Genomic DNA, 13,312 nt, shown 5'->3' with positions numbered 1-13,312 from the left:
ATTCCATCTGTGTCTTAATTTTTTATATGTACAGGTTGCTTGGAATTGAAGGAAGATACCATTGAAAACCTTCTGGCAGCTGCATGTCTTCTTCAGCTCCCTCAAGTAGTTGAAGTCTGTTGCCATTTCCTCGTTAAGCTTTTGCATCCATCTAATTGTTTGGGAATCCGAGCGTTTGCAGATGCTCAAGGATGCACAGAGCTTATGAAGGTTGCTCACAACTATACTATGGTAAGGCAGTTCCAATAAATCTTGCCACATATAGAAATATTCAAAACATGTAAATGAATGGGGGTTTTCTATAATTCAAATGCTTTCTATGAATATTTTATTTTACACTATTGCTTTAGGATATAATCAGATAATTGTGTGGCATCTGCATTTGTACATAAGAACTACAGTCTTTAAGGTTGCACAATTAATGATACATTGTCTGAAATTGTATCACATTTACCATCAAGTAAAGTTATGCCTGCAGTACAACTTTACATTATATGCTTGACTGTGCAATGAACTACACAACCTAACCACACAGCTGTGTCTTCTGAATTGCTTCCTGGATAAGACTTCTGGCCTTTTTGCAAATTTCACTAATATTTAATATTTTAAAAAATTAAATGGGCAAAATCATTATACACAGTTACATATTGTTTTCACATACTCTAGCTTTATATATTTGTAGTTTCCGCTAAAATGCTAAAGTGATGCAATTTACTTTTTTAAAAATCAAAAACAACAAGCAACTACAGTGGTGCCTCGCTAGACGATGATAATCCATTCCACTGAAATCGCTGTTTAGCGAACTCATTGTCTAGCGAAAAGCATTTTCCCAATTGGAATGCATTGAAACCTGTTTAATGCATTCCAATGGGGAAGAATCGTCGTTGTCTAGCGAAGATCAGCCATAGGAAAGCCGCTTTGCGAACCGCCGATCAGCTGTTTAAATTTCTGTCTTGTGAAGCTTAGGTCCTGAAAACACCTGTTTGCGAGCGCAGAGGGAGCTGTCAAAATCGTCATCTAGCGAAAATCGATTTGCGAAGCAGGGACCAAACATTGGCCAGCAAAATTCCCCCATAGGAATCACTGTTTTGCGAATCGCTATAGCGATCGCAAAAAGCCAATGTCTAGAGAAAAAACTGTCATGCAGGGTAACTGTCTAGCGAGGCACCACTGTAATTAACCATTTGGGCCATGCCTCTTTAGACTTCCACCAGATTCCCTTGGGAGTCCACTGCCTGAGTAATCATCTAATCTAAAAAGAAATGATGTAGCGCTGCTTTTGAGTGATGTGTGACACTGCAATGAATCCTGTTTTTGTTTTGTTGTTGGAGGGAAGAGTACAACACATTAAACAATGAAAGAGAGGAACAGTACTCAGAAATACAAATCAGAATGAGATATCTCTAACATGTTTGGAAGTGTGCACTAGAACATTTCAATTCCAATGGAGACTTAGAATGAAAGGCCTTAACATGTTAATTTGGTTTCAGGACTCGGTGGTATTGTAATGCACAATTTTACAATTTTAATGTGTCATTAATTACAAGCCATGTCTTGAAAGTATAGAGAAAGAACTATTCAAAAGCTAGAAGGGTTCGCGCGCTGGAGGGGCGAGGCAACGCCCTCGTAAGCGCAGCGCGTTTGCTTCCTCCGGTGCCGGAAGCGCAGGCAACAGGGGCCACGTCACTTTGCTGACGCAGGCCGGCGCTATTTAAGGGAGCGCCGGCCTGTTGCAAAGGGCTTTCGCTTCTGGCACCCGCCCGCCCAACCCCCTTTTGTTCTAGTGTGTTCTTGGTCGCCTGTTGTGGGGCCGGATAGGAATTTTTGACCTTCATCCTGATTGGCTTATGGATGGGGGGATTTTTCGCCTATCCCACACTGGAACGGAGGGGAGTTGTTTTTAAGGCAGCGATGGCGGGTTTTCTGTTCCCTATACAATTCTGGTCACACTGGCGGGTAGTGCGGGAATAACTGGTCGTCACGGTGTTTCCCTTTTGGTAATATTTAAGTAACAGTGCGTCAATGCTGACAGTTCCTGCGGATCGTGCGATTACAGGGCTGAAGGCAACTGAGGCGCTGAAACACTTTCGGACCAAAAAGTCATTAAAGGAGATGGCTGGAGGTCCGGGGTGTTTTAATTAAGCCTTCCAGGTTCCACCGGTCGGTAGTACAGCTGGAACCTGGGGGCTGGGACTCGCCCATTGGCATATAAGGATTTATTTGGTGTTATTTCCCCGCACTACCGCAGGTCCCCTCAATATGGATTTGGTTTTATTTGATTTAAGGAAATCTAATTTGGCTAATAAAGTGTGGCCCATGTTTAATACCAAATGTATGTTGTCTGCGTCTTCATTTCGGTACTTGGGGAAGCAAAGACTAGCGAGACAGCAGTTGCTTCTGGTTTGGACTGCAATCATTATTGTGGTAATAAATAGAACCTTAAAGGCAGCTGCTGTGCTTTCTGAGCCAGATTACCATTACAGGAAGTGGCACTGGCATGTCGATGTTTAAACAAGATTATCTGCTGACAAACAAATCTGTAAGGATAAAGATTTTAATACATGGTCCTAGAAACTGTGAGGCTTAATTGTGGAGAAAAATTGTAACATGTTATGGACATTTAAAATTTCAGTACCTTGGATCAGATAATTTCTGAACAAAGTTCTCATTTCCTCAGAAAGCAGATTCTAGATTCAACATGCTATGCTTGAAATAGCATATGATTGTTATTGGCTTGAATTTGTTGATAGGTTCTATTTCCTATATTATAACAAAGTTAAAATGCACCAAACAGGATATATTTCCAGTGATCTGCTTGTGAATACATAATCTTCAAGGAATATGTGTAATCCAAATAAAAAGTATAATCTAATTCAGATGGTGCATATTTTTACCCTTCATATACAAAATTGTGGGTTTTTAAGGTTCTTTACTTCATGCAGATCAGTGGCTGCTAATACTCATTCAGCAACTACAATTATACATTTTATTTGAAGTTCAGAATAGCAATTACCCTTAGGAACTGAGGCTCTTTCAAATATTTAATCTAGGACTACAGATTTTGTTTCCTTTCAGTCATTACCTATAAGCTTCTTTTTCTAATGTATTGTAATATTACGTTATTTTTAAATTTTTAAAGGTCCTAATATTAAATCTAATGTGAACCACTTGCAGCTGTTAGATGGGTTTTGGACACAGTGTGGGAAGAGGAACAAGCTTGTTGGAAATATATAGTAAATGTTCTATTTCAGTAGAACAACTTAAGAAATGGAATTCAACCTAGATAAAAAAATGCCTTTCTGTCAAAATGGCTTTATGCAAGTTGCCTGAAAGGAAATTAAAGGTATATATAGAAGACAGCATTCATTTCTACAAATTTTGTGCCTAATTAGTGTAGGCAGAGTACAAAATAGTTTTGGACAGTTTCACAAAAGTAGATATCCAAATGAATGTAATGTTTATAATGGGATACTTGTCATGTATCAGTGGGCCGGTATCCAAATGACAATAATAAAGATGAAACCATAACAAGAACAGTTGTTGCACATGAACAAGTTAGGGTTAAGCATCAGGTCAGAAAAGTGATCCTTGCAAAAACCAATGCCTAGCATACAATAATTTAGTTAAATTTAAAAAGAAACATATACAGTAAAAGGCAGCACAGGCTATGAAAAGCAAACTAATGGAATAAAACCTACAATTGTTAGCATACATAATGGAACAGTATCTGCAAAATCCAGGCCAGAAAAATTTTTATGGGGAATCTTAAGAAAATTTTGAAAACATATGAAGGGAATTGTCTTTTTTTTGATAGCTTTGGAGATTTTGTTATGCATTTTGTTATTCAGAGCCCACATGTCTTCTATGGAGGCTGCACTTGTAGGAATATCACATTTTCTCAGCACTGAAACTCCAGCTTTTCTACCTAGGGTAATGCAGTATCTCTTATTGTACATCCAGCACTATTCCTGCTCTAGAGTTACATCGTGCCATTGTAAGGCCAATCTTGATACATCTTCCTTACCTGATGCTACCTCCTCACTAATCCTAAGTGCTCCAATGAATGTCAATAATGCCACCATATTAAACAGTGTAGCTTCATATACATCTCTGCCAATAGAAGGCCACAGCAGACAATTTTTTTTCAATAGACTCGGGGAAATTGGTGTCCTAGAGTCCTTAACCCGATCCTTTTCCTTACTCCAACCTTTGATCATTTTCATGATACGAAGATTGAATGCTTAATCCTTGTACCCGTGTATCCTAGTGTAAAAAGCTAGAGCTGATAACCTGCCTTTGAGGGAACCTGGAGCTAAGCTAAGCCTTTCCTATGAGGTGACACTAAGAATTGTTGTAGGTGTTTGACTGGAGCTGCCCATATGAGGTCCAGTCCCATGGCTCTCCTGAATGCCTGAAATCCTGTACTCACTGCCTGGTATGCCTTCTGCATCCTCGGAGCTAAAGACAAGCCTATTGCTCTCTCTGCGTCATCGCACAAATTTGCCGAACCTCTCCCGGGAGCTTGTCTGGATACTCGCTGGCAGCTGAGTCTAATTCCCTGAACCAAGTGATCTGTTGGCATGATAGGGCATCAGTTAAGCTGTTACCCAAACCAGGAATGTGTTTTGCTTGGATTAGAATGTTAAAGTTTAAGGCACGTAGCACAAGTGCACACACCAGTGCCATAACATATTCTGAGCATGATGTGAGGTTGTTCACAATGTGAACCATGGCCTGATTGTCACACCAGAAGCATACTGTAGAATTAGCCCATTCATGCGCCCACAGCCACAAGACATCTACTATTGGGGAAAATTCTAAAAAAGTGAGATCCCTGGTGGTACCTTGTTGGTGCCATTCTTTTGGGCAAAGCCCGGCGCACCATCTCCCTTTAAAATAAATTCCAAAACCTAATGAGCCTGCTACGTCAGTCTGAACCTTAACCGACTTAAGTTGCATTTCAGACCTCCAGAAATATACACCATTAAATTCCTCTAAAAACTGGCTCCACACCTGGAGGTCCTGCTTCATACCTCTGGTGACTCTAGTTCTGTGAAAAGGGTGCAAAATCCCTTCATAGCCTCACACAAACGTCGTAAAAATGTGTGACCTGGAGCAATAACCCTACATGCAAAATTCAGATGACCTACAATCTCTTGGAGCTCTTTCAGAGTCACTTTCTTGCACAATAACAGGAGCCGAATTCATCCCCTAAGGGCATCTAGTTTGTCATCTGGCAACCTAGATGCCTGCTGTCTAGTGTGCAATTCGATTCCTAAGAATGTAAGTGAAGTAGCAGGTCCTTCTGTTTTCTCTTTGGCTAACGGCACTCCCAATTCCCTGGCCAATGACTGAAATGACTCCAAGATGAGTTTACACTACTCCATATTAGCTGCAACACAAAAAAGGTAGTCATCCAAATAATGGGTGGTGCTTCTGCAACCTACCCTACATCTGAGCTCCCATTGCAAAAATGAACTAAATTGCTTAAATGCAGCACAGGAAACAGAACAACCCATTGGCAGGGCTCTATCAATATAAGTAATAACCCTGAAAATAGAAGCCTAGGAGGTCAAAGTCTAAAGGGTGGACTGGAAAAATGCAAAACACTGATTTAATGTAGCATTTTGCCAGTTCCGCCCCAAATCCACATCTACGCACCATACGCACCACCTCATCAAAAGAGGTATCGCATTCAGTATAGAGTTTCTGCGGGATGGCATCATTCACCGAATCCCCTTCAGAGTAAGATGATGAATGAGCCTATAGTCACCGCTCTTCTTCTTGGGTATAACACCCAGGGGTGATACCCTAAAGTTGTCACGTTCCCAGGGGTTACAACAGCAGAGTCCGATAAGCCACTCCTATGTCCGAAGTTCAGAGAATGCAGAGCCGATATCCAAATATCAAAGTCAACTCACACAACATAGTCCAGAGTCAGACTCCAAAGCCAAAACACACAACATAGTCCAGGGTCAGAGTCCAAAGCCAAGGGTCCAAAGAACAAGGTTCAAGGTAGTCAGGAGCGTGGATGTGAGCCAGAGATTTGACATTGCTTCCACGGACTTCCAGCCATCTGTGAGCTGCTTATATAGTAAAAAACTGTCCTTGAACTGCTGGAAGCCTTTTCATTCTGTCAGAACTGAGGACTAGTTGATCGGATGTTTCTGCGGGCAGCCTTCAGGTGATCCTCTGACCTTTTCGTCATATAGTTGTGTTCAAAATTATTCAACCCCCAATGCTGTAAAGGGGTTTAGGGACTATAGTGTACATTTGGAATTGTATTCAGAATGAAATCCTACAAGGACGTTTTAAAGAACCAAATGCAACTAAAATAACATCAATTGTTTATGTAATACAGTAGTAAATGTTTCTTTTGTGGTTTCTTCATTGCCACAATTATTCAACCCCTTAAAGACTACCACTCTGAAGAAGAGAGGTTCATTCAGGTGTTTTCTATCAGGTATTGAAAACACCTGTGGATGTCACCGAGCACCAATCAAGCATAATAAGCACCAATTAGGCAGCTTTAAAATGACTGTGATACTCAGCTCCTTCTAGACATTTACTGGTGTGGTTACAAACATGGTGAAGTCAAGAGAATGGTCCAGGAAGACAAGAGAAGAGGTGATTTGTCTTCACAGGAAGGGCAATGACTATAAGAAGATTGCAAAGAAGTTAAACATACCAAGAGACACCATAGGAAGCATCATTCACAAATTCAAGGCAAAGGGCACTGTTGAAATGCTACCTGGTCGTGGAAGAAAGAAGATGCTGACTTCGACTGCTGTGCGCTACCTAAAGTGTAGAGTGGTGAAAAGTCCCCGTATGACTGCTGAGGAACTGAAAAAAGATTTGTCAGATGTGGGTATAGACGTTTCAGCTCAGACAATAAGGCGCACACTGCGTAATGAAGGTCTCCATGCCAGAACCCCCAGGCGCACTCCCTTGCTGTCTCCCAAGAATAAGAAGAGTCGACTGCAGTATGCCAAAAGTCATGTGGGCAAACCACAAAAGTTGTGGGATAGTGTTCTGTGGACTGATGAAACAAAATTAGAACTGTTTGGGCCCATGGATCAACGCTATGTTTGGAGGAGGAAGAACAAGGCATATGACGAAAAGAACACCTTGCCTACTGTGAAGCATGGCGGAGGGTCAATAATGCTTTGGGGCTGTTTTGCTTCTGCAGGTACAGGGAAGCTTCAGCGTGTACAAGGTACCATGAATTCTCTTCAGTACCAGGAGATATTGGATGAAAATGTGATGCAGTCCGTCACACACCTGAGGCTTGGGAGACGTTGGACCTTTCAACAGGACAATGATCCCAAGCATACCTCCAAGTCCACTAGAGCATGGTTGCAGAGGAAAGGCTGGAACATTTTGGAGTGGCCATCGCAGTCACCAGACTTAAATCCGATTGAGAACCTCTGGTGGGACTTAAAGAAAGCAGTTGCAGTGCGCAAGCCTAAGAATTTGACTGAACTGGAGGCTTTTGCCCATGAAGAATGGGCGAAGATACCCGTAGATCGCTGCAAGACACTTGTGTCAAGCTATGCTTCACGTTTAAAAGCTGTTATAACTGTAAAAGGATGTTGTACTAAGTACTAAGATTGAATGTCACTTGGGGGTTGAATAAAAACTAATAATGATGTGAGCACAGAAAAGACATTTGTGGTTATTTCATTATAAACTTAAGGTTATATTTCTCTGACCTACAAGTGCCTCTTTCATGTAAATGTAAGCAAGATGACTGAATGATCAAAATCAATGTCAAAATGGCCAAAACATTCAATTTCAGTGGGGGTTGAATAATTTTGAACACAACTGTAAGTCTTCCCCTCAGCCTGGCCCTCAGCCTGTCTACTGGGAGAGGAGAATCTGGAGGTGATTCAGCTGTTTGTGTTTCTAATCGCTCAGCATTCTCCTCAGCTACAGTTAACCCCTCAGGTTCTGGATCTTCGGCTGCAGTCATGACAAAGGTTCTCTAAAGGGGGATATAAGAAAGGCCCTAAAACCCCACCTTCAGACACTTCTTTTTTGTGCACAATATGTTCCATACCCCTTACTGACTTTAATTTTTTTTTTTTTGCAAAAAATGCCTTATGCTCACCCACCACCAGTATTCTAAAACCAAACTGAGAACTAAATACTGTGCATCTGCTGGCCTTGGGTATCCTGCTAACCAGTCCTCCAATACCTCCAATCTAATTGGGTTCAAGCCCTTTGCGAGGGGGACTGCCACCCTGGGCGGCATTTTGGGACCTCCAGAATCCTAATTAGCATTTCTCTGTGCCCGTGCAGTGAAACAGGCCATACTGGGGTGCTGACCCCTGCAGACTGAACATTCATGCCAGAAAAGACATCCTTTCTGTGATCACGTGCCCTTAGCATTGTAGTCCCAGCAAAGCAAGCAGGGTTGAGCCACTTTCCCTGTGCCCGAATGGGAACTCAAATTAAGGCCTGGTTTCTGAATAAGGTGGCCACTATCAAACATCTTTCCAGTTTTGGGTCTGGTGGGCATCATAACCTGCAACCACAGGCCGGGCAGCGGCTTCTCCCACCAAAGGGTTGAATGAATTGCATTGTGCATATGGAACAATTCATAGTATGTCAATCAGGCCTGCCCCGCAAAGTCCAAGTACGCCCTATAGATCAAGTCCAGATACTGTAACAAAACCTGAGCTCTTCAAGGATGAGCTCAAACAATCACTCCCGCATAGATCAAAAAGCCCGCTAACCAATTAGCCCAAGTCCTGTCTGGCCTATGCCTTCTACGTTTTTCCTTTTCCCACTCATCATTCTTGTTAATGTCCTTCTTATCCACTTTTCTATTAAGTAACTCAAAAAGGTCTACATAATGTCCTTTTCAATTTTTTTCCTTCGTTGCCAGGGTGAGATGGTCACCCAAAGGCATAGCGTGGTCCCAAAAGGCATGGTCTTCAAGAGAATGGTGTTCTATCCCATATCAGGGCAAGACGGGTATGGCCAGACACCTACACCCGGTGTTGAACCTAAATACATTGGTAAGGGGGCAGGCATATATGGAGAAGCCCAATTACATAACGGAGTACTGGTACTAGGCCACTGTGTACCCATACCCTAGCTCCTAATGTGTCATGTGATGTGTGTGATGGTGTAGTAAACTGACCATTGCCTGGCCACCGCCAGGCTGTGAAAGGAGTGACTGCGTTAGGTGCATTCTCTAACTCAAGCACTACATCTGAGGTAGTCGGGTCGACATCCTCCATGCAAATGGCTGTGTCCCCTTTGTCCTGGCAGCTCTGCCTCTGAGTTGCTGGCTGATCCTTTTGTGATGGGGCCCAGCCTTGCTCTTCCTCCTTGCCCTTGCACTGTGGTGTAGTTGCTGAAGACCCAGCCGCCTTTCTAGACTGACGTCCAGCCTTGTGACCCCCTTCTAAAGCAGAGAAGCGAGATAGTAAATCCTCAGCAAGACCCTTGAGCTTAGCCTTCCTGTGGCTCTTAGATTCCCTGGCTGAATGATACCTTTCTGGTGCACTGACTGGCAAAGCCTGACTAGCTGCCCTTTCTGCTTCCAGTCCTGTGATTTTATCGTGCAACTGCTGCCATATGGGCCATGGGCCATGGTTCTTCATCTGAAGATGATTGAGGAGGGGAGAGTTGGGAAGCTGTGCGCTTCTTCACCGTCTGTTTCCCCTTTTTAATTCCCCTGCCCCTTTTTAGAAGCCATCTTTATTCCTGAATTCACCCTTCCAATTGATTCTTGACTATGTATCACCTACTATTAGCTATAATTGTAGTAAATGTCCCTTTCTTTAGAATTAACAAATTTAATTAATTAATTAACTTTTTTGTGTGTGCACACCTGTGTATGTCTATGGAGCTCTCTACTGGGCAGTCCTTCAAATTACTGCCTAAGCAAAACTGAGTTGATATTTTGATACAAGCTTGAGTACTACTATAATTCTATGCACCAATCAATTAAATTGTAATGCTATAGTACTGCCTAAGAAGTGCGAATTGAGAATAAGCCACAATTCTGTGAACTCAGTATGAATTTTTTAGACTTATTACAAATGAATTAAGTACTATCAAACACCTGCAGTGCACTTTAACCAACTAAATTAATGTCAATAGATGAATTGGGGTTTTAATTTATTTATTTAGAAGAGCCTCATGGCACAGTGGTTAAACTGCTGTACTGCAGCCAAAAACTGTGCTCACAACCTGGGGTTCAATCCCAGGTAGTTGGCTCAAGGTTGACTCAGCCTTCTATCCTTCTGAGGTTGGTAAAATGAGTACTCAGCTTGCTGGGGAGCAATGTGTAGCCTGCACAATTAACTTGTAAACCACCCAGAGAGTGCTTAAAGAACTATGGGGTGCTATATAAGCAGCACACCACTTTCCTTTATTTGTTTGTTTGTTTGTTTGTTTGTTTGTTTGTTTATGTATGAGCATCCCCTCCAATAAATTCTATAAATTTACCCAACCCAATTAAGGATGATGCTAATTCTTAAGGTCCCTTAAGTAGACAATATCTACCACCCCGGGTGAGATAAGGGGGTGGAGAGGGTAGGAATGTATGTGTTGGATGGGGGCACGCATGCCCTACACTGCCAGAGTTTGTCTGTTCTCTTCTTTTCTTCTTTTTTACAGAGCAACCCCTACTAAAATCCTCCTAAAACTTTATTTAATTCATATTGTTATGTTATAAGCCTCCTAGAGTGTTTGCAATGAACAGATAGGCGGGGTATAAATGGAATAAATAAATAAATAATAAATAAATATTCGGTAGATCTATGGGCCCAGCAGTATGCCCACCCAGCCTAACGGCCACACAGACCTCCCATCTGCTACCCCAAACCTCTTCCTTTGTCTCCCCCCTTTTTTTCTTTTTAATTCAAATGAATTGAATCCTGTCTGGCAATCGGCCCAGTAAGCACGAGCCAAAGCTGAACAGCAAACCGTAGGGGGGGCACCGATGCAAACCCCTGTCCAAAATGGTGACCGCTGAAAAATGGCGACTAGCGTGGCGCAGCACAGATTGCAGCTCAAACCGCTCTGCCCTTCCTCTCTGGATGCCAAGAAGAAAGAGGCCGAAGGTAGGAGGAGCTCTTCTTTAAATATGCTCCTCCCCCCAGTATTCTCAAACTGCTCTTGCGAGACTAGCTTGTCTTGCATTATCCCAGGAATGGGATAATGGTGGCCCGCACTGCTGAAGTGCTCACCAGCAGCCCAAACAGTTGACAATGTATTTAAAATAAAAACCTGCAGTGTCTCTGTAAGTTCTGCAAGGGGAGTTAGCAGTGCACCAGTATGACTCATGTGGAGAGTCTACATGGATACTGTAGCATGCCCTTCTTCAGGCTGTCTCTTTTCCATGATTAAAGTGGTGACAGAGTGGGGAAGTGATCTGTGGCTGGAATGGTCCTCTCATTTCATGTGATCTCCACAATCAACTAAATAGGGCTACTATGCTGCACTTCTCAATGGTCTCATGAAGGAGTCTCTATTTGTGATTGTTCAGTATTGCAGAGCTGCATCACCCTGGCCCAGATGTCCATGTGTTGCATGTGGATACCTGCAACAGGGAATCTTATGTGCATTGACTTCAGCCTGGCACTCCTACAAAACTCCATCTGCATAGTGGCCTAGGTTTTTTCATGTCTATACTTAACAGATGGATGTTGGGGATGGGCCAGGGATGCATCATCTGGAATGAGGCTAGTAACATAGCCTTGCTTGCCCCTTCAGGAGAGTACTATATAATCAGGGCATGTGTGTCATAGAACGAGAAGTTCCCAAACAGCAATTATTCCCTACCCCACCAGCTTATGAACAGTAATATTTTCTTCAGAAATTTTGTAATTTCCTGCATTACAGCTGAATTGATGCACGAAACTTCCAAAAGCCCTGGACAAGGGAGTGTATGAGAAATCAAAAGTATACAAGTCATTGCTCTATACTATGTATCTCCTTCCAGTTCTTAAAGAAGAAGGGAAAAAGAGAAAATATATTAAAAGAGAAGAAAACTTTTTTGTTCTTACTACCCTACCATTTTGTGAACATTTCAGAGGTTTTATGTTCAGTACATTGCACTTCTGTTTTCTATGCTGAAGTACAAATACAATTTTCAAAAGGCTAAGGCAGCACAGTGACTCCTTGAGTCTATTCCATTGTGACATTCCCGGCAGCAGTGTTGTCCAATTCTGTCAGTGATATGTAAAGGCAAATGCCATATTTGCTGTTGAACCAGAGCATGATGGACTATCCCACAACAAATGCAGTGGAGTTGGAGTATGCTTAGTTTGATCATGTTTAAAAGCTCTAATAAAATGCACTTGCAGCTATAGGAATCTTTCCTGTCATCTGAAAGTACAGACAAGTAGTAGTGAGCTCTCCTCAGTGTAGATTCCAGCATGGAACCCACAACAGAGTAGCTGGTAACTAATGTGAAGAGTGTTGATAGAGAGACTATTAAAAGCAGACTGCTGTGAGTGAAAGGAAGCATGTGGCTCCTTTTATACTGCATCCTGCTGAAGAACAGTTCATAGGAGTCTTTAAAGTTAGACCCTTCCTGAGTACAAGAGCAAATATAGCAGTTCACAATATGAATGTAGCAGTGTCAATGCTACTTTCTCACACCTGGATCCTGTCACAGATTGTTCAGTATGCATTGAATTTTCCACCTAATAAAATGTATGTATTGAACTTGAAATATGATTTGGTGCAGAAACTGAAAAGCAGATACTGTCAAAAGCAGCAGAGTAAATGAAAGGAAACAGGTGAGCCTCTCACATAAAGCAAGAAGAGAGAGGGAGATAAATGCTGTGAAAAAGGCAAAATGCACACATCATAAAGTGAATAAAATACCCTTTCCAAGAGGTTTAGAAAGGTGAGGATCCACCAGGAGAAGACAGTTAAAAATGTCAGATGCAGAAGGTAAACATTACAAAACAGAAATAGCTAATTTAGTAAACTGATAATTTTACATTTGATTTACTTCAGTGGGATAGATTATATAGGTGTATGGTCTCAATCCTGTACACACATGCAAGGGAGAAAGTCAACTGGACATAGTGGGATTTACTCCTGATTGAAACATATATGAGAATTCTCTTTAAATTTCCTCTGTTGAAATCAGTAGATCTTGGAAGTTCTCTGTTGGATCATGACTTATAGCCATACTTCAGATGATAATTAATTGGCTCTGGAGAGTGGGAGAGAACAGCTTTCAGAGAAACACCCCACCTCTCGAGGTTGAAACTTCGTCTTTGGGAACAATCCCTTCAACCAACTAAAATTGGTTTACAACCTCCTTGTAAGGCCACAT

The 13,312-nt window shown here is 42.0% G+C and overlaps 1 protein-coding gene across 2 annotated transcripts in view; it reads left to right on the top strand.

Annotated features, from left to right (window-relative positions):
- The window catches only part of KLHL1 (kelch like family member 1), a 262,467-nt gene that overhangs the window by 109,479 nt on the left and 139,676 nt on the right, over window positions 1-13,312 (top strand). For both annotated transcript variants that reach the window (XM_020797248.3, XM_072994740.2), the window contains exon 4: window positions 35-231. In XM_020797248.3, coding sequence (XP_020652907.3) covers window positions 35-231 — 197 coding nt within the window. The remainder of the gene's footprint in view (window positions 1-34; window positions 232-13,312) is intronic.

Source organism: Pogona vitticeps, chromosome 3, assembly GCF_051106095.1.
Source record: "Pogona vitticeps strain Pit_001003342236 chromosome 3, PviZW2.1, whole genome shotgun sequence".
Classification (NCBI taxonomy): Eukaryota; Metazoa; Chordata; class Lepidosauria; order Squamata; family Agamidae; genus Pogona; species Pogona vitticeps.
This window is presented reverse-complemented; position numbering and strand designations above follow the sequence as displayed.